The 19315-nt window shown below is 34.7% G+C and overlaps 2 protein-coding genes across 21 annotated transcripts in view; both read right to left on the reverse strand.

Moving 5' to 3' along the window:
- LOC123873499 overlaps window positions 1–19315 on the reverse strand; it is a 227360-nt gene that overhangs the window by 132272 nt on the left and 75773 nt on the right. The window lies entirely within an intron of this gene.
- LOC123873500 (facilitated trehalose transporter Tret1-2 homolog) lies at window positions 5488–19020 on the reverse strand. Of its 14 annotated transcripts, XM_045918338.1 has the most exons (4): window positions 18842–19019; window positions 8552–8600; window positions 7330–7468; window positions 5488–6802 (listed from the first exon to the last, which is right to left on the reverse strand). In XM_045918338.1, the coding sequence occupies exons 1-4, from the start codon at window positions 18880–18882 to the stop codon at window positions 5490–5492; spliced, it is 1542 nt and encodes a 513-aa protein (XP_045774294.1). In that variant the 5' UTR covers window positions 18883–19019; the 3' UTR covers window positions 5488–5489. The 14 variants fall into 14 exon arrangements, with proteins under 14 accessions (XP_045774294.1, XP_045774305.1, XP_045774295.1 ...); XM_045918349.1 differs by lacking the exons at window positions 7330–7468; window positions 8552–8600 and adding an exon at window positions 18358–18429 and having other exon boundaries at window positions 18799–19019; XM_045918339.1 differs by lacking the exons at window positions 7330–7468; window positions 8552–8600 and adding an exon at window positions 18358–18496 and having other exon boundaries at window positions 18799–19019.

Below are 19315 nucleotides of genomic sequence, written 5' to 3' on the forward strand. Positions count from 1 at the left end.
TGACTGTGCACACTGTCGGCGAGAACTCTCTTACCACTAGTTTGTTGTAGTGACATGAACTATGAAAAAAACATCTCTTTGACGCTCTCTTGACGTTCAAAATTCTAAATTAAATGTATGTACATAATACCTCGGCGAGCAGTTCAATTAGTAATTCGACCGTCGAAAACTCGCGCACCGCTCATAGCCAAGCGACAAAACGAGCCCAACTACACACATGCTTCCCGTTGCTTTCGCGTTCTAGTTTTTAGCTTTTTAGCTTGTTTCTCGCTAATCGTTGGCGTTCGGACAAAGACCTAATGTTTGAACAACAAAACTACCTTCATTACAAGGTCCAAGCCCAAAGTTTGCTACTCGTGAATATTTTATTACCCAAGGGTCACCCGAAATTTAACTCACCTACTCATAAGTGACCATGGCGAAATCTGGCGCTATGAATTTGTTTGTATTTTTGGGAGGATAAAGGTCAACAAAGATCAACAAGTTTTTGGACAGATGTTACTTTATTAGTAAGTTTCGTCAATTTATTAGTTTTTTTCAAGATCAGACGATAGTTACTCCATCAGTCAATCAGTCATACCGTAAATCATAAATATTATTACAGCTTCGGAGGATGTTGGAGACCATTAAAATACTTTAATTTGAGATCACAACTGTTTTATTTAAATTATTATGGAGTTAAAAAATACAAAATTCTAGCAAGACGCCATGACACCAACATCGCAAAGTCGAGAGTAACAGACAAACATAATACATAGACTACTGAAATCTCTCGAACTGATAAAATTGCCATCAACTATGAACGATTCACGCTACACCACGTACGGGTTGTGCCTCACTAGCGGAACTTTATCATGGTTTATGGGGGGCATGTTCTAGCATGAATTAGTTTATACAATGTAGGGACCAGGCATACGCTGCGTACCTGTAGGGAATAACACGAACCTACTCTTAATGTAAGTAATGTTTTTCTATGTAAGTACATTTTCCAAAACAAGATGTTTCTTTATATATATATAATTACCTAACTTATTTCCGCAACATTATTCACGTGGACTACACAAATTTCGAACCCCTATTTTACCCCCTTAGGTGTTGAAATTTCATAAATCTTTTCTTAGCGGATGTCTACGTCATACCTATCTGCATACGAAATTTCAGCCCGATCCGTGAAATAGTTTGAACTGCGCGTTGATAGATGAGTCATTCAGTCGGTCGGCCAGTCAGTCAGTCAACTTTGCCTGATATATATGTAGTTTATGTTACATTTGTTAGTTAGTTGTAATTTTTTGTAATTATTGAGTCTATCAAGCCCTACTCCCGATAAGACAGGTGGACACAGTAATTTATTTAGAAGTTGGAAATATCTATCCCTAATATAATTCAGAAAGCAGAGGCTAGTTTCGGACCTGTCTAAACTAACCTATCTCAAAGTTTCACCCTGTATAACCACAATAGAATCAATCCCAATATACCGATAGAAATTGGATCTGGGTGCCTAGATTCAATTCAAATTCATCCAGCTAACTAGCCAACAATTTGGGATTCGACAAACATTATTATTGGAACCTAAACTAAATCTCTATTGTGAACAGTTGAGATAGATTGAAGGACAACTTCTTCACATTTGATTCAAAATTTTTTCATAACTACCTACTTTAGATTTAACTTCCTATTTCTCTACGGATACGGTGGAGCACAGTGGATATGTTGAACACTTCCTAGAATAACATTATGTCGTTAGACCACTGACACTAACTAGCCTAGCACAGAAACGTAATTAACGTGCATATTTTAGTCTATTTTACGGCCGAAATGGTCCTGTCTGCCACATCTCAACTGACACCATTTGACATTTAACTGGGACACGACCTACCTACAAATTACCCACCGTGTCAAATAGCTGCGTGGAAATTACAGCGAGAAAATTACAATCCAACAATACTTACTTATCCAACCTAGTCGTAAAATTGCATTTGAAATTGCACTGTTTGTGATTGTGAATAATCAGGACTAGACTTCATCCCCGTGGATTTAGGTTATAGAAAACCTATAAAAACTAATAAATAAATTATAAAAATTATAAAAAGAAAAAGCATGTGCCACAACATGGCCACAACGTTCACATAGTATGTCCATTGTCCATGCGAAAATCACGTCTTACATCCGTCGCTCCGTTGCAGCGTGATTGAAGGCCTAACCAAGAAACAAACACTTTCGTATTTGTAATAAGTATATGCGTAGTGATATATACTGATTAAATGATATATAAATGCATAGCTTAAAATTGAAGTTTTGCATGTTTTTCTTTATTTGTTTGTGTTTTAGAACATAAAAAATTGACTAACATACGAATCAATTTTCTAAAAATCTACCCGAGAAGAATCTGTCGCGGGAAGAATTTCAGAAAATTAATTCTAAGAACTACTACACAGTGAGACGACGCTCATTAGATATGTTTGTGATAAGCCAGCTTTACGGTCATAGCACCTACTCCATTACTAAAAAACAAAATTGATCAAAATTGGTTCTGCAGACTTCTGTCAGTCTCGTCCCTGTGACCCCACATGACTGCTCGATCCAGACGTCTAGATCATTTGACTGTATGAAGTATCTTTTTAACCCCCGACCCAAAAAGAGGGGTGTTATAAGTTTGACGTGTGTATCTGTGTATCTGTGTATCTGTGTATCTGTGTGTCTGTGTATCTGTGTATCTGTGTATCTGTGTATCTGTGTATCTGTGTATCTGTGTATCTGTGTATCTGTCTGTGGCATCGTAGCGCCTAAACGAATGAACCGATTTTAATTTACTTTTTTTTTGTTTGAAAGGTGGCTTGATCGAGAGTGTTCTCGATCAGCTATAATCCAAAAAAATTGGTTCAGCCGTTTAAAAGTTATCAGCTATTTTCTAGTTTTCTTGTAGAAAAGAAGGTTAGATAACCCTTAGGTTCATAATATTCAAGTGTCAATCGACAAATGTCAAGCTGTCAAGATGGACGTTGCCTAGATATACATAATTATTCATTTGAAAATGATTTGTCGGGGGTGTTGAAAATTTTTAATTTACACTTGTTAGTCTAGCTGTTATCGTTAGAATGTCTAGTCTCCCTAGCAGCCATAGAGTCTGAAGAAGAAACTTAAGGTTGCCTCCGCCTTTTTCCGCTTTTCTCAAGGCCATAGCCGAGTGCGTAGCAATGGGAGCAAAAATTTGACGCTCAACAGCTGCTGAGGATAATAATTCACGACATATGTCGCGTCTAACATTGTAGAAATGGGCATAATACAATTAAATATAACACATTTAGTAGACCCAGTCTAAGGTGTCTTTAATCCCTGCCCTTATAGGTACTTCTCACACGTTAACAGGGCTCTCTCCGTCACTTACTCCATACGATCGTAGTTCCAATTTCATTTGAATATTAAGCAACCAAAGTCCATGAAATTTTGCAGACATATTCTAGAAACTAATACCTGTGCCTGTGGTGTTTTAGATTTTCCAAAAATATGTAGTTTTAAAATTACAGGGGCTCAAAGATTTGTATGTGAATTTTTAAGACAGCGTAACTTTGAAACTGAATATTTTAACAGAAATCTGGAAAACCACAGGAATAGATATTAGTTTCTAAAATATGTCAGCAACATTTCATGGACTTTGTTTGCTTAATATTCAAATGAAATTGGAACTACATTTGTATGGAGCGAGTGATGGTGAGACCCCTCTTAAGACTTAAGAGCTCCCATCAACCTCATCCCTTGCATGTCTACCCTCATTCAAAGCTTAAGCCGTTCTTTTACAGGTAAGAGGAACCCTTGCTTTAACTATGATAGGCACTTGCAAATAGTTTAGGTATTTTCTTCTTAGGGTCCCGTACCTCAAAAGGAAAAACGGAACCCTTATAGGATCACTTTGTTGCCTGTCTGTCCGTCTGTCCGTCTGTCCGCCTGTTAGTCTGTCCGTCTCTCGTGTCTGTCAAGAAAACTTATAGGGTATTTCCCGTTGACTTGGAATCATGGAATTTGGCAGGTCTTATAGCACAAGTAAAGGAATAAATCCGAAAACCATGAATTTGTGATTATAAATATAATTAAAAAAACTATAATGTGTTTTAATTTTCAAAGTAAGAAAATTATACCTACCAAGTGGGATATTTATTTTTAAGCTTAATAGTTTTTGATTTATCGTGTAAAATGTCGGAAAAAATACCCGAGTACGGAACCCTCGGTGCGCGAGTGTGGCACGCACTTGGCCGGTTTTTTTTTTTCTTTTTTTTATCAACAAATTGACTACCATACGGATACGCACTTTCTTATTTTATACATTCTTATGATACACGGTAAAATAAATTAAATTCCAATACACTATATTATTAAACTTCAATTTAAGTTTAATACTTATAAAGTGGTACGAGCAAGCATGATGCCAAGAAAATGTGGAGAATCTTCCCATTCAAGGCCCAACTATTTACCAAGTGTATGCTGAAAAGTTTAGACCGTAACTAATACGAATTTGATTACTTTATTTTGAGTTTGAGTTAGGTTATCTGAAAATTGTCTGAAACACTTCTATACGGGAACTTAAAATTTTCATCAAATTACGGGTCTCAATTTTACAAGTTTTATTCTCTTTAAACGCAGGTAATAAATTAAACTTCACTCGACCTCATTGAGCACTTTCAAAGTAACTATGTATATAAATATTGTAAGTACCATTGCGTTGTAATGTATGGAACTGTATGAGACATGGCATACCGCTTGCGTGGAGCGAACGTTCGGCTAGACCTAATGCGTGCAGTTACGAGTATGTCTACGGATTCACGCGTATCACTACGCGCGTGTCACGTATACGTGCTTAGTGTGAATCAGCTTTAAGCGAAATGAGTCTGACACTGTAAAATTGTAGAACGTACGCACAACAGACGGAAACGTTTAAGTGCGGAAACCAGCCCAGAGAGAAGAAGAATTGTAGAACGTATTGGGAACTACAGAATGGACTGAACGATAGTAGTTAGGTTTTTATTCAGAATTTTTTTAAGTATAACTTTTTTAGACGGAACTTGAGAGATTGCTTGATCGTATCTCAGTTTTTTTATGGACGGAAGTATCGTTAATCCATCGTCTACGTAGAATTAGATTATCGAAATCCTCTGGGAATTCTTTGGTTTTCCGGCATAAAAGTAAACGACCTCCCTGGCGGAGTGGTAAGCTGTGATCTTATTAGTCCCGGGTTCGATAGTTATCGTTATCCCGGAATCGAGAGTTAAAAAAACAGCATGAGAAAGTAAAACTAAAATACAGTTTAATTTTAATAAAACCAAAATTAAAACTAAAAAATAAAATAATAATAATTAAATTAAAAACTAAAAAGAATTAAATTAAATCTAAAACCTCATCGAGACCACCTCAGCGAGGCTTTGTACCCAAGATGCTGGCAGCATTACCCTTTTGTCTTATTCAATCTCATAACACAATACCTTAAAATAATTACTGACCTACTCAAAATGTATTACTGATGGACACATTATTTTATTTTTATCACACACTTGTTCTATCAATTCAACTTCTTCTTTTGAAACATTGTTCTTATCTGTAAAACATTTCTCTATTTCTAGAATTGTTTTGTTTTTTGTTTCGGGCAAAACTTTGTAAAGAATACTAATAAATACCGATGATGTTACAGCGGAGAAAAAAAATGTTCCGTGCGAATTGAAATAAATAAATAAATAAGGAAAAATTTTCAATATGCTACCCATAACAGTGTTGGTTAATAATGCGAAAACAGCAATGAACAAACTTCTACATTTTACAGGTGTCATTTCGCCTGTCAAACAGCCACACAATATCATAGGACCACAACTTATTGCAATTGAAAAACCCGTCAAAATGAATAAAGTTAAGTATTTGTTTTCGAGTACAAATTTCAAATAAATTAAATATAAATAGGTTGATAAAATAAACAGAAACATTGCTCCCATAGACGATGAGCCTAATAACAATGTACGCCGTTTTAGAAACCGATTAAGAAAAACGCCGATATACATTCCAAGCACTGTAACACCATCTAACACCAGCATTCCTTGGTATGCTGCTGATTCACTCAGAGTAATTGTTTTAAAAATATCTATAGAATACCCCGTACAGGCTAATTTTCCTGAAAAATTATAAAGGCATGTTGTAAGTAAACAAAATATTAACGGTTTATAAAACCCTTTATCCGATATCGAGTTATATAATTTAATAGCACAGTGCTTTTGTTTATTTAATTGACGTTCTTGTTTTCGTCTTAAATTTTCTTTTTGCGAATATATTAGCTGCTTAAGTTCTTCTTCAGAATCTTTGTCATCTCCCTTCAACCATCGATGACATTTGGCGCATTCTTCAAAACGTCCGTTAGTGGCCAACCAAAAAGGTGATTCAGGCCAAAATAATATGCTTATATTATAAATACAGCAAATAAATACCAATATGCCAATATTTTTCCAATGGTAAAATGTTCCAATAGCGTTTGAAATCCATACACCCCAAAAAAATGTTGCACTTTTAAAAGTAAAAAATATGCCTCTATAGTTGGGAGACGTGTATTCCGTGAGTACCATGACAGCGCCCGTTGATGAAACTGCTGGGAATATTCCTTGTAAAAACCCACTTATTAAAAGTTCAGTGACAGTTGTACTAAAGTAAAATAATAAAACACATACAAATGTATTAATCCATAGAATAATGTATGGTGCTTTTCTTCCATATCTCTCTGCAATTATGGGTAAAATTAAAACCCATGGAAAAGATCCGTAGCAAGAGCCTGACACTGAAATAAAAGTTAGAAATAAAAACCGGCCAAGTGTGAGTCAGACTCGCGCACCGAGGATTCCATATACTGTAATATGGAATCCTCGGTCCTCCTTACACAATGTCGAAAAAACATGAATTTTTTCGACATTTTGCACGAAAAATCAAAAACTTTATGTATAAAAATCAATAAAAATCTGTTTCAGATTGTACAGATTCAGCCTTTTCATATGATATTCCACTTGGAATGTTATTTTGAAAATTGCAAATACTATTTATCTGTTCATGAACATATTTTAATTATTTTTGATGATATAACCAAAATTCACGGTTTTCGGATTTTCACGCTTACGTGTGCTATAAGACCTACCTACCTGCCAAATTTCATGATTGAGTCAATGGGAAGTACCCTTAGGTTTCTTAACAGACACGACAGACAGACAGACAACGAAGTAATAGGGTATCTTTTTTTTATTTTGAGGTGTAAACCCTAAAACTCAGTAATTTACAAATAGTTCCGTGTGGGTAAATCATAAATAAACTAACACAACCAGGACATTGTTTCCGTGCTAATGGCTGCAGTTGAATTTGCTTGTCTCCGTATTTGCGGAACTAGAACTGTCGGGGCACCAAAAAATAATCCATAAATAAAATAGTTTAATGTCACTCCACTGCATACAAACATCTGAAAGTAAGAAAACTTATAATTTAATAACCTTATGCCCGCGACTTCGTCCGCGTGGACTACACAAATTTCAAACCCCTTCTTCACCCCGTTAGGGATTGAATTTTTAAAAAATCCTTTATTAGCGGATGTGTACATCATAATAGCTATCTGCATGCCAAAGTTCAGTCCGATCCGTCTAGTAGTTTGAGCTGTGCGTTGATAAATCAATCAGTTAGCTTTTCCTTTTATAAGTATACTAGCTGATGCCAGCGACTTCGTCCGCGTGGATTTATGCTTTTCAAAATCCCACGGGAACTTTGATTTTCCGAGATAAAAATTAGCCTATGTTATTAATCCAGGGTATAATCTATCTCCATTCAAAATTTAAGCAAATTCGGTAAAGTAGTTTTTGCGTGATTGAGTAACAAACATCCAAACATCCACACTTTCACATTTATAATATTATTAGGATTAGGATTTAGGAAAACTAAGTAGCTTTTATGTGAGTTGAAATGAATATTGATATGCTAACTCTAAAAAAAACTATCCTTCAATACGTACATAGATGGAATAGTCAGTAAATTGCTATAAACTACTAGGTTTTATCCGGCGCAACTGCGAGTCTTTAGTCATTAACGTGGTTTATTCTGCCTTCATTCGTGGCTTATTAGAATACGGTTCCAGCATATAGGAATCCATCCTATAAAGATTCTATACTAATAATCGAAAGGGTTCAAAAACGTTTCCTATTCCGGTTGACGGTTCATCAGAGTTAAAAGGCATATTAACTTCATACAGACAAAGACTGAGCTTTTTTAGAATAACCTCACTTGAAAACCGTCGCTGGGTATCCGATCAGGCACTTCTTTTCAAAACTTTAAACTACGGAATTGACTGCCCGAACATTTTATATGTACCTCAACTAAATTTTTTTGTGCCCCGTGAAAATTCACGATTTTCTTCGTAGAAGGCTTATATTATTAGGGGATTTAGAACCAACTTAGGAGAAAACAATTAGAATATGTCACAAAGATAATAATCCTTTTAAAACTGCAAAAATATAATATAACTTCAAAAATACAACGAGAATGATATCCTCACCTGTCTTATTAGTGGTTTCCATGAGGTCTTTGTGGCGCTGGTAATGGTAAATTTATGTTTTTCGTATAATTCCTTCATTGTTATCGGGGTTTTAAAAATAACGTGTTAATGCAGGCTTGTCTGTCATCCAAATACTAAAATTACGAAACGACGGCAACACAATGATGCACCTTATCTTATAAAAATGGTGTAAAGCATGCAGACGTCCGCGAATTTGTTTGAATTACTGTCGTAAATCTTAATAAGTCTATCGAAATTTAGGTTTTGCTTTAAAATACAGGTAATTCTAGACAAAAGAGTATTTGATTAAAATTTTAAATTGCATGTAATGCAATCCGCCTTGTACGATGTCGTGCAGAAACCAAAGGAGTATAGGTTTAATGAAAACTGTCAAACCCCTTTGAGGTTAGTCCACTTCCATCTCAGACTGCATCATCACTTATCACTAGATGAGATTGCAGTCAAGGGCTAACTTGTATCTGAATGAGAAAAATAAATTGCGTAACCCTCAATGTCTTTACCTATTTCCATGCATAAAACCGGCCAAGTGCGAATCAGACTCACGCACCGTGGGTTCCGTACTTGGGTATTTTTTCAGACATTTTGCTTGATAAATCAAAAACTAATATGGACAAAAATAAATAAAAATCAGTTGTAGAATGTACTGGCAAAGCCCTTTCATATGATACCCCATTTGGTAAAGTTATCTTACTTTGAAAATTGAAATACATTTTAATTTTTTTAAATGTACTTGTGCTATAAGACCTACCTACCTACCAATTTTCATGATTCTAAGTCAACGGAAAGTACCCTATAGGTTTCTTGACAGACAACAAAGTGATCCTATAAGGGTTTCGTTTTTCCTTTTCAGGTACGGAACCCTAAAAATCACGTCGAACCTCTGATTGATGGACAGACCAACAACTTTCGTATTTATAAAGATAATGGATAGTGAGGTAGCCATATTTCTATGTAGCGTACATCTACAACTACTCGAACCTACTCGTATGTCCACATGACACAGGCCAGACGGACTGGGTAAAACTATAACGGATCTTGGTTACAGAACCCTAAAAATAGTTGCTAGGCAATTTCCAAGAAAGATGAGGAAAATAAAAATCCAAGCGGATAAAATTCAATAGCCATAATCCCAGCTGCTCGCTGCAGAAGGGTTCTCACTGTTTGGATTTCGTAACACTCCAAATGATCTGTTGACCTAAAAGCCTCAAACTTGGCGCCTAATTGCGGTATTGTTCCCAGTGGTTTGCATAAACTTAATGTCGCATACAATCTTGATTGTATCACGAAGTTTTAAGCTTTAGGAGTATATGATTGCTGTATAGTTGGAGGGCGGTTTGTGCTAGCCATTTTGTGCGAAATCCTAAAAGGATAGTAAATAAAAATCAAGAAAAGTAAAACTAAAATATTATTTATTGATTAAAATCTTATTCGATCTAATTATTAAAGTACAAACACAATACCTTAAAATAATTACTTACCTATTCACAATGTATTGCTGATGGAAATATTATTTTATTTTTATCACATTCTTGTTCTATCAATTCAATTTCTTCTTTTGAAACATTGTTCTTATCTGAGAAAAAATTTTCTATTTCTAGAATTGTTTTATTTTTTGTTTCGGGCAAAATCTTGTAAAGAATACTGATGAATATTGTGATTGTTATAGCGCAAAATAAAAATGTTCCGTGTGAGTTAAAATAAATGAATAAATAAGGAAAGTTTTTTAACGCAATAGCTGCAACAGCATTAGTCAATAATGCGTAAACACTCAAGAACAAACTTCTACACTTTACAGGTGTCATCTCGCTTGTCAGACAGGCACACATTATCATAGGACCGCAACTTATTGTTACTGAAAATCCCGTCAAAATGAATAAAGTTAAGTATTTGTTTTCTGATATGACTTTCAAATGCACTAAATATAAATATGTTGATAAAATAAACAGAAACATTGCTCCTATAGACGATGAGCCTAGTAACAATGTACGCCGTTTGAGAAACTTATTAAGAAAAACGCCGATATACATTCCAAGAACTGTAACACCATCTAATATCAGCATCCCTTCGTACGCTGTTGATTCACTTAAAGTTATTGTTTTAATAATATCTATAACATAACCTGTACAGGCCAATTTTCCTGAAAAATGATAAAGACATACTGTAAGTAGACAAAATATCATCGGTGTATAGTACCCTTTAGCTGTTATTGAGTTATACAATTCAATAACACAGTGCTTTTGTTTCTTGTTTAATTGATGTTCTTGTTTTCGTCTTAAATTTTCTTTTTGCGAATATATGAGTTGCTTAAGTTCTTCTTCAGAATCCTTGCCGTCTCCCTTTAACCAGCGATGATATTTGGCACATTCTTCAAAACGTCCCTTAGTGGCCAACCAAACGGGTGACTCAGGCCAAAGTATTGTGCTCATATTATAGATACAGCAAATAAACATCAATATGCCAATGTTTTTCCAATGGTAAAATGTTCCAATGGCATTCGAAATCCATACACCCCAAAAAAATGTTGCACTTTTAAAAGTAAGAAATATACCTCTGTAGTTAGGAGACATGTATTCCGTGAGTACCATGACAGCAACCGTTAATTTTATGGCGGCGTTCATTCCAAACAAAAACCCACTTATCAAAAGTTCAGTGACACTTGTACTAAAATAAAACAATAGAACACATCCAAATGTAACAATCCATAAAATAATGTATGGTACTTTTCTCCCATATCTTTCTGCAATTATGGGTAAAATTAATGTCCATGGAAGAGCTCCATAGCTAGGGCTTGACACTGAAATAAAAGTTAGAAATAAAATTGGCATTTTACGAATAGTTTAATGTGAGTAAATTTATAAGTAAACTCACACAACCAGGACATTGTTTCCGTGCTAATGGCTTCAGTTAAATTTGCTTCTTTCCGTATTTGCGGTACAAAAACTGTTGTGGCACCGAAAAATAATCCGTAAATAAAAAAGTTTAATGTCACTCCACTGCATACAAACATCTGCAAGTAAAAAAAAATCTAATTCAAAAAATTATGTGAATTGAACCTGTACTGACTCTAGTCAACAATAATATAAACTGCAGAAATATAAAACTCTTTAACAAGTGTAAATTAAAAATTTATAACACCCCCGACGATCCAAAGTATCTGAGTTTTCCAAAACATCATTTTCAAATAAATAATTATGTATTTAGGCAACGTCCGTCTTGACAGCTTGACATTTGTCTATTGACATAATATTATGAACCTAACGGTTATCTAACCTTCTTTTCTACAAGAAAACTAGAAAAGAGCTGATAACTCTAAAACGGCTGAACCAATTTTTTTGGATTATAGCTAAGAACACTCTCGATCAAGCCACCTTTCAAACAAAAAAAAACTAAATTTAAAATCGGTTCATTCGTTTAGGCGCTACGATGCCACAGACACACAGATACACAGATACACAGATACACACGTCAAACTTATAACACCCCTCTTTTTGGGTCGGGGGTTAAAAATGGGGCAGTCGTCGGCATTCCCTTTAGTTTTAGACCCTTGCTTATTATGTTAAAAAACTAGCAGCTTACTTTTTTTCTTTATTGTTTACAAGTTTTACAACATTAATTAATACTACATTTAATTGAAAATATGATGGCCATCTTCAGAAAACTGTAAAAAGTGTATATGTACTTTATCACTACAGCCTTTTATATTTATAATAATTAATTTATGTAGAGATGGTAGAGGTCTATTAATATAATAATGTAAAGTTAACACTTACTTGTACATACCTGCTTTACATAAGTGCTTGTGCCCCATCACAGCACGGGGCCCCATGCTGTGCCTAGCCTAGTGGTTAGGACGTCCGCCTCGGACGAGGTTGGGGGTTCGATCCCGGGCACGCACCTCTAACTTTTAGGAGTTATATGTATTTTAAGTAATCAAGAGACCTGCATGCCTAAGAGTTGTCCATAATGTTCTCAAAGGTGTATGAAGTCTGCCAATCCGCACTTGGGCAGCTTGGTAGACTATGGCTAAAATCCGTCTCACTCTGAGAAGAAGCCCGTGCTCGTTAGTGAGCCGGTAATGGGTTGAACATGATATACATAGGTAGGTACAAATATTATAGATGACGTCAAAAATACAACGTGAATGAAATCCTCACCTGTCTTAATAGCGGTTTCCATGAAGTCTTTGTGGCACGGGTGATAGGAAATTTATCCATTTCACATAATTGTTCCATTATTTAGATAAGAATAACGTGTTTATGCTAGCTTATCTACCATCAAAATACTCACGTCACGAAATAGTGACAATAGCGTACCTTATCGTAAAGGTTTAATGGCGTAAACTAGCAGATGTCCGCGATTTTGTTTGCACTATCGGAAACATTATTGAGTCTCTTACGCAGACATAGTCAGGTCGCAACGCTAGACATGCCTGCTTAACGCGTGCCCACAGATGTCTCCGCGTCGGATTTTAGAAGCGAACACCGGATTACGCGAGGACTACACATCACAATTAGCTATAGAAGCCTCCACCACATAAGTCCACATAAGTGGATATTTCTATGTTATAATTTAAATATACTGGGTGTAACTAGAACGCTAGTATAAAATGAAAATTACTGATAAGTGATAACATGCCATAAAAAACTACGTTTTTTTTAAAGTTCACTATATATTGCAAATAAAACATCTGACTGACGCTAGAGGTCAAAGAACGTTCCGTAAATAGGCCACTCGAAGTCAATATCGCGACGTAGGTGGAGAAAAATCCTTTCTTAGCGCATGTCTGCGTTATAATAGCTATTGGCATGCTAAATCAGCCCGTTATTATTAGCTAGTTATATACGAGTATAATTTAGTTTGAGCTGTGCGTTGGTAGATCAGTGAGTCAGTCAGGAAGCTTTTCATTTTTATATTTATATTTTACATTTAAATAAAGAATTATATTTATTATTTGATACCGAAGTGACGGGCAGATAAAGAAAAAAAACGAACTCTTATATGCACATAAGAGTTCGTTTTTTACCGTTTTGTGTGGGACACGAAGAGGATAATTATTAAGGAAACATGTATTTTTTTTTTTATTTAAGTATTTAAATATTATCAAAGTACAAACTTAAGGGTAAAATCTTTAAGATTAAACCTTAGTGATGGAATTATATTTTAATCACACACTTTATTTAAGTTTAGCAATTCAACTTCTTCTTTTGAAACATTGTTCTTATCTGAGAAACATTTCTCTATTTCTAAAATTGTTTTATTTTTTGTTTCGGGCAATACTTTGTAAAGAATACTAATGAATACTGACGAGGTTATAGCGCAGCATAAAAATGATCCATGGGAGTTGAAATAATGGAATAAATAAGGAAAGTTTTTTAACGCAATAGCTGCAACAGCATTAGTCAATAATGCGTAAACACCCAAGAACAAACTTCTACACTTTACAGGTGTCATCTCGCTTGCCAGACAAAAACACATTACCATAGGACCGCAACTTATTGTTACTGAAAATCCCGCTAAAATGAATAAAGTTAAATATTTGTTTTCTAATATGACTTTCAAATGCACTAAATATAAATAGGTTGATAAAATAAACAGAAACATTGCTCCTATAGACGATGAGCCTAGTAACAATGTACGCCGTTTGAGAAACTTATTAAGAAAAACGCCGATATACATTCCAAGAACTGTAACACCATCTAATATCAGCATCCCTCCATATGCTGTTGATTCACTTAAAGTTATTGTTTTAATAATATCTATAACATAACCTGTACAGGCCAATTTTCCTGAAAAATAATAAAGACATATTGTAAGTAGACAAAATAACAACGGTGTATAAAACCCTTTAGCTATTATTGAGTTATACAATTCAATAACACGGTGCTTTTGTTTCTTGTTTAATTGATGTTCTTGTTTCCGTCTTAAATTTTCTTTTTGCGAATATATGAGTTGCTTAAGTTCTTCTTCAGAATCCTTGCCGTCTCCCTTTAACCAGCGATGATATTTGGCACATTCTTCAAAACGTCCCTTAGTGGCCAACCAAACGGGTGATTCAGGCCAAAGTATTGTGCTCATATTATAGATACAGCAAATAAACATCAATATGCCAATGTTTTTCCAATGGTAAAATGTTCCAATGGCATTTGAAATCCATACACCCCAAAAAAATGTTGCACTTTTAAAAGTAAGAAATATACCTCTGTAGTTAGGAGACATGTATTCCGTGAGTACCATGACAGCAACCGTTAATATTATGGCGGCGTTCATTCCAAACAAAAACCCACTAATCAAAAGTTCAGTGACACTTGTACTAAAATAAAACAATAGAACACATCCAAATGTAACAATCCATAAAATAATGTATGGTACTTTTCTCCCATATCTTTCTGCAATTATGGGTAAAATTAAAGTCCATGGAAGAGCTCCATAGCTAGGGCTTGACACTGAAATAAAAGTTAGAAATAAAATTGGTATTTTACGTATGGTTTCATGTGAGTAAATTTATAAGTAAACTCACACAACCAGGACATTGTTTCCGTGCTAATGGCTTCAGTTAAATTTGCTTCTTTCCGTATTTGCGGTACAAAAACTGTTGTGGCACCGAAAAATAATCCATAAATAAAAAAGTTTAATGTCACTCCGCTGCATACAAACATCTGCAAGTAAAAAAAATCTAATTCAAAAAATTATGTGAATTGAACCTGTACTGACTCTAGTCAACAATAATATAAACTGCAGAAATATAAAACTCTTTAAAAATGGGGCAGTCGTCGGCATTCCCTTTAGTTTTAGACCCTTGCTTATTATGTTAAAAAACTAGCAGCTTACTTTTTTTCTTTATTGTTTACAAGTTTTACAACATTAATTAATACTACATTTAATTGAAAATATGATGGCCATCTTCAGAAAACTGTAAAAAGTGTATATGTACTTTATCACTACAGCCTTTTATATTTATAATAATTAATTTATGTAGAGATGGTAGAGGTCTATTAATATAATAATGTAAAGTTAACACTTACTTGTACATACCTGCTTTACATGTACATAAGTGCTTGTGCCCCATCACAGCACGGGGCCCCATGCTGTGCCTAGCCTAGTGGTTAGGACGTCCGCCTCGTAATCGGAGGTCGAGGGTTCGATCCCGGGCACGCACCTCTAACTTTTCGGAGTTATGTGTATTTTAAGTAATCAAGAGACCTGCATGCCTAAGAGTTGTCCATAATGTTCTCAAAGGTGTATGAAGTCTGCCAATCCGCACTTGGGCAGCGTGGTAGACTATGGCTAAAATCCGTCTCACTCTGAGAAGAGGCCCGTGCTCATTAGTGAGCCGGCAATGGGTTGATTATGATATACATAGGTAGGTACAAATATTATAGACGACGTCAAAAATACAACGTGAATGAAATCCTCACCTGTCTTAATAGCGGTTTCCATGAAGTCTTTGTGGCACGGGTGATAGGAAATTTATCCATTTCGCATAATTGTTCCATTATTTAGATAAGAATAACGTGTTTATGCTAGCTTATCTACCATCCAAATACTCACGTCACGAAATAGTGACAATAGCGTACTTTATCGTAAAGGTTTAATGGTGTAAACTAGCAAATGTCCGCGATTTTGTTAGCACTATCGGAAACATTATTGAGTCTCTTACGCAGGCATAGCCAGGCCGCAACGCTAGACATGCCTGCTTAACGCGTGCCCACAGATGTCCCCGCGTCGGATTTAAAAAGCGAACACCGGATTACGCGAGGACTACACATCACAATTAGCTATAGAAGCCCCCACCACAAATAAGTGAATATTTCTATGTTATAATTTAAATATACAGGGTGTAACTAGAACGCTAGTAAAAATGAAAATTACTGATAGTTACTGATAAGTGATAACATGCTATAAAAAACTACGATTTTTTTAAAAGTTCACTATATATTGCAAATAAAACATCTGAATGACGCTAGAGGTCAAAGAACGTTCCGTAAATAGGCCACTCGAAGTCAATATCGCGACGTAGGTGGAGAAAGATCCTTTCTTAGCGCATGTCTGCGTTATAATAGCTATTGGCATGCTAAATCAGCCCGTTATTATTAGCTAGTTATATACGTGTATAATTTAGTTTGAGCTGTGCGTTGGTAGATCAGTGAGTCAGTCAGTAAGTTTTTCATTTTTATATTTATATTTTACATTTAAATAAAGAATTATATTTATTATTTGATACCGAAGTCACGGGCAGATAAAGAAAAAAAACGAACTGTTATATGCATATAAAAGTTCGTTTTTTACCGTTTTGTGTGGGACACTAAGAGGATAATTATTAAGGAAACATGTATTTTTTTTTTTTTTTTTATTTAAGTATTTAAATATTATCAAAGTACAAACCTAAGGGTAAAATCTTTAAAATTAAACCGTAGTGATGGAAATATATTTTAATCACACACTTTATTTAAGTTTAGCAATTCAACTTCTTCTTTTGAAACATTGTTCTTATCTGAGAAACATTTTTCTATTTCTAGAATTGTTTTATTTTTTGTTTCGGGCAATACTTTGTAAAGAATACTAATGAATACTGACGACGTTATAGCGCAGCATAAAAATGATCCATGGGAGTTGAAATAAATAAACAAATAAGGAAAAATGTTTAACACGGCAGCCATAACAATATTGGACAATAATGCGTAAACAGCTAAAAATAAACTTCTACATTTTACAGGTGTCATCTCGCTTGCCAGGCAAAAACACATTATCATAGGACCGCAACTTATTGTTACTGAGAATCCCGTCAAAATGAATAAAGTTAAATATTTGTTTTCTGATATGACTTTCAAATGCACTAAATATAAATAGATCGATAAAATATACAAAAACATCACCCCCACACACGATGAGCCTAACAGCAATGTACGCCGTTTTAGAAACTTATTCAGAAAAACGCCAATATACATTCCAAGCACTGTAACACCATCTAACACCAGCATTCCTTGATATGCTGTTGATTCACTTACTGTAATTTTTTGTATAATATCTATAGCATATCCAATACAGGCCATTTTTCCTGAAAAATGATAAAGGCATATTGTAAGTAGACAAAACATTAACGGTTTATAAAACCCTTTATCCGTTATTGAGTAATACAACTTCATAACACAGTGCTTTTGTTTATCTAATTGACGTTCTTGTTTTCGTCTTAAATTTTCTTTTTGTGAATTTATGAGCTGTTTAAGTTCTTCTTCAGAATCTTCGCAGTCTCCCTTCAACCAACGATGACATTTGGCACATTCTTCAAAACGTCCCTTAGTGGCCAACCAAACAGGTGACTCAGGCCAAAATAATATGCTCATATTGTAGATACTACAAATAAATATTAATATGCCAATATTTTTCCAATGGTAAAATGTTCCAATCGCGTTTGAAATCCATACACCCCAAAAAACTGTTGCACTTTTTAAAGTGAGAAATATGCCTCTATATTTGGGAGATGTGTATTCAGTGAGTACCATAATAGCGACCGTAAATTGTATGCTGGGGTTCATTCCTTGTAAAAACCCACTTATTAAAAGTTCAGTGACACTTGTACTAAAATAAAACAATAAAACACATACAATTGTAACAATCCATAAAATAATGAAGGGTACTTTTCTTCCATATCGTTTTGCAATTATAGGTATAATTAATGCCCATGGAAGACCTCCGTAGCTAGGACTTGACACTGAAATAAAATTTAAAAATAGAAATCAGTACTTTACAAATAATTCCGTGTATGTAAATTATAATAATAAACTCACACAACCAGGACATTGTTTCCGTGCTAATGGCTTCAGTTGAATTTGCTTGTTTCCGTATTTGCGGTACAAAAACTGTTGTGGCACCAAAAAATAAACCATAAATAAGAAAGTTTAATATTACTCCGCTGCCTACAAACATCTGCAAGTAAAAAATTCTGATTCGCAAAAATATCATGTGAATTGAAATAAATGATAATATGCTAACTATTCAACAATGTAATATACTGTAAAAAATCCAAAACACTTTAAAAATCATCTTCAGCACTATGATTACTTTCCGTTACTTCTTAACCGTTGTTTATTATGTTAACAAGTATGTAGCTTTCTCTATCCCTACAATCTTGCAAAAGTATAGTTTGTGCGTATTCGTAATACCTAAGTAGGGTCAATTATTATTTATTGTAGAAGACATTAAAAATGCAAAGTGAATGAAATCCTCACCTGTCTTATTAGTGGTTTCCATGAAGTTTGTGTGACGCTGCTGGTAAATTTATCTTTTTCGTATAATTGTTCCATTGTTTCCATGGTTTTTTTAAAATATAATTGTGTTAATGCAAGCTTATCAGCTGTCGTCCAAATACTCGTGTCACGAAATTGCTACAGAATAATTACGTATACCTTATCGTAAAAGTTTAATGGTTTAAAACTAGCAGATGTTCGCGACTTACTTTGAATTATTCATACTAATATTATAAATGCGAAAGTGTCTCTGTCTGTCTGCCTGTCTGTCTGTCTGTCTGTCTGCTACCTTTTCAAGGCCCAACATATTAACCGATTCTGACAAAATTGTGTTAAGGGGTTAGCTTATATCCCGGGGACAGGCATAGGCTACTTTTTATCCCGGAAAATCGAGGATAAAAAGTAGCCTATAACGGATGGATGGACAGACAGACAGACAACAAAATGATCCTATAAGGGTTCCGTTTTTCCTTTTTTAGGTACGGAACCCTAAAAACAG

Source organism: Maniola jurtina, chromosome 17 (genome assembly GCF_905333055.1).
Source record: "Maniola jurtina chromosome 17, ilManJurt1.1, whole genome shotgun sequence".
Lineage (NCBI taxonomy): Eukaryota > Metazoa > Arthropoda > Insecta > Lepidoptera > Nymphalidae > Maniola > Maniola jurtina.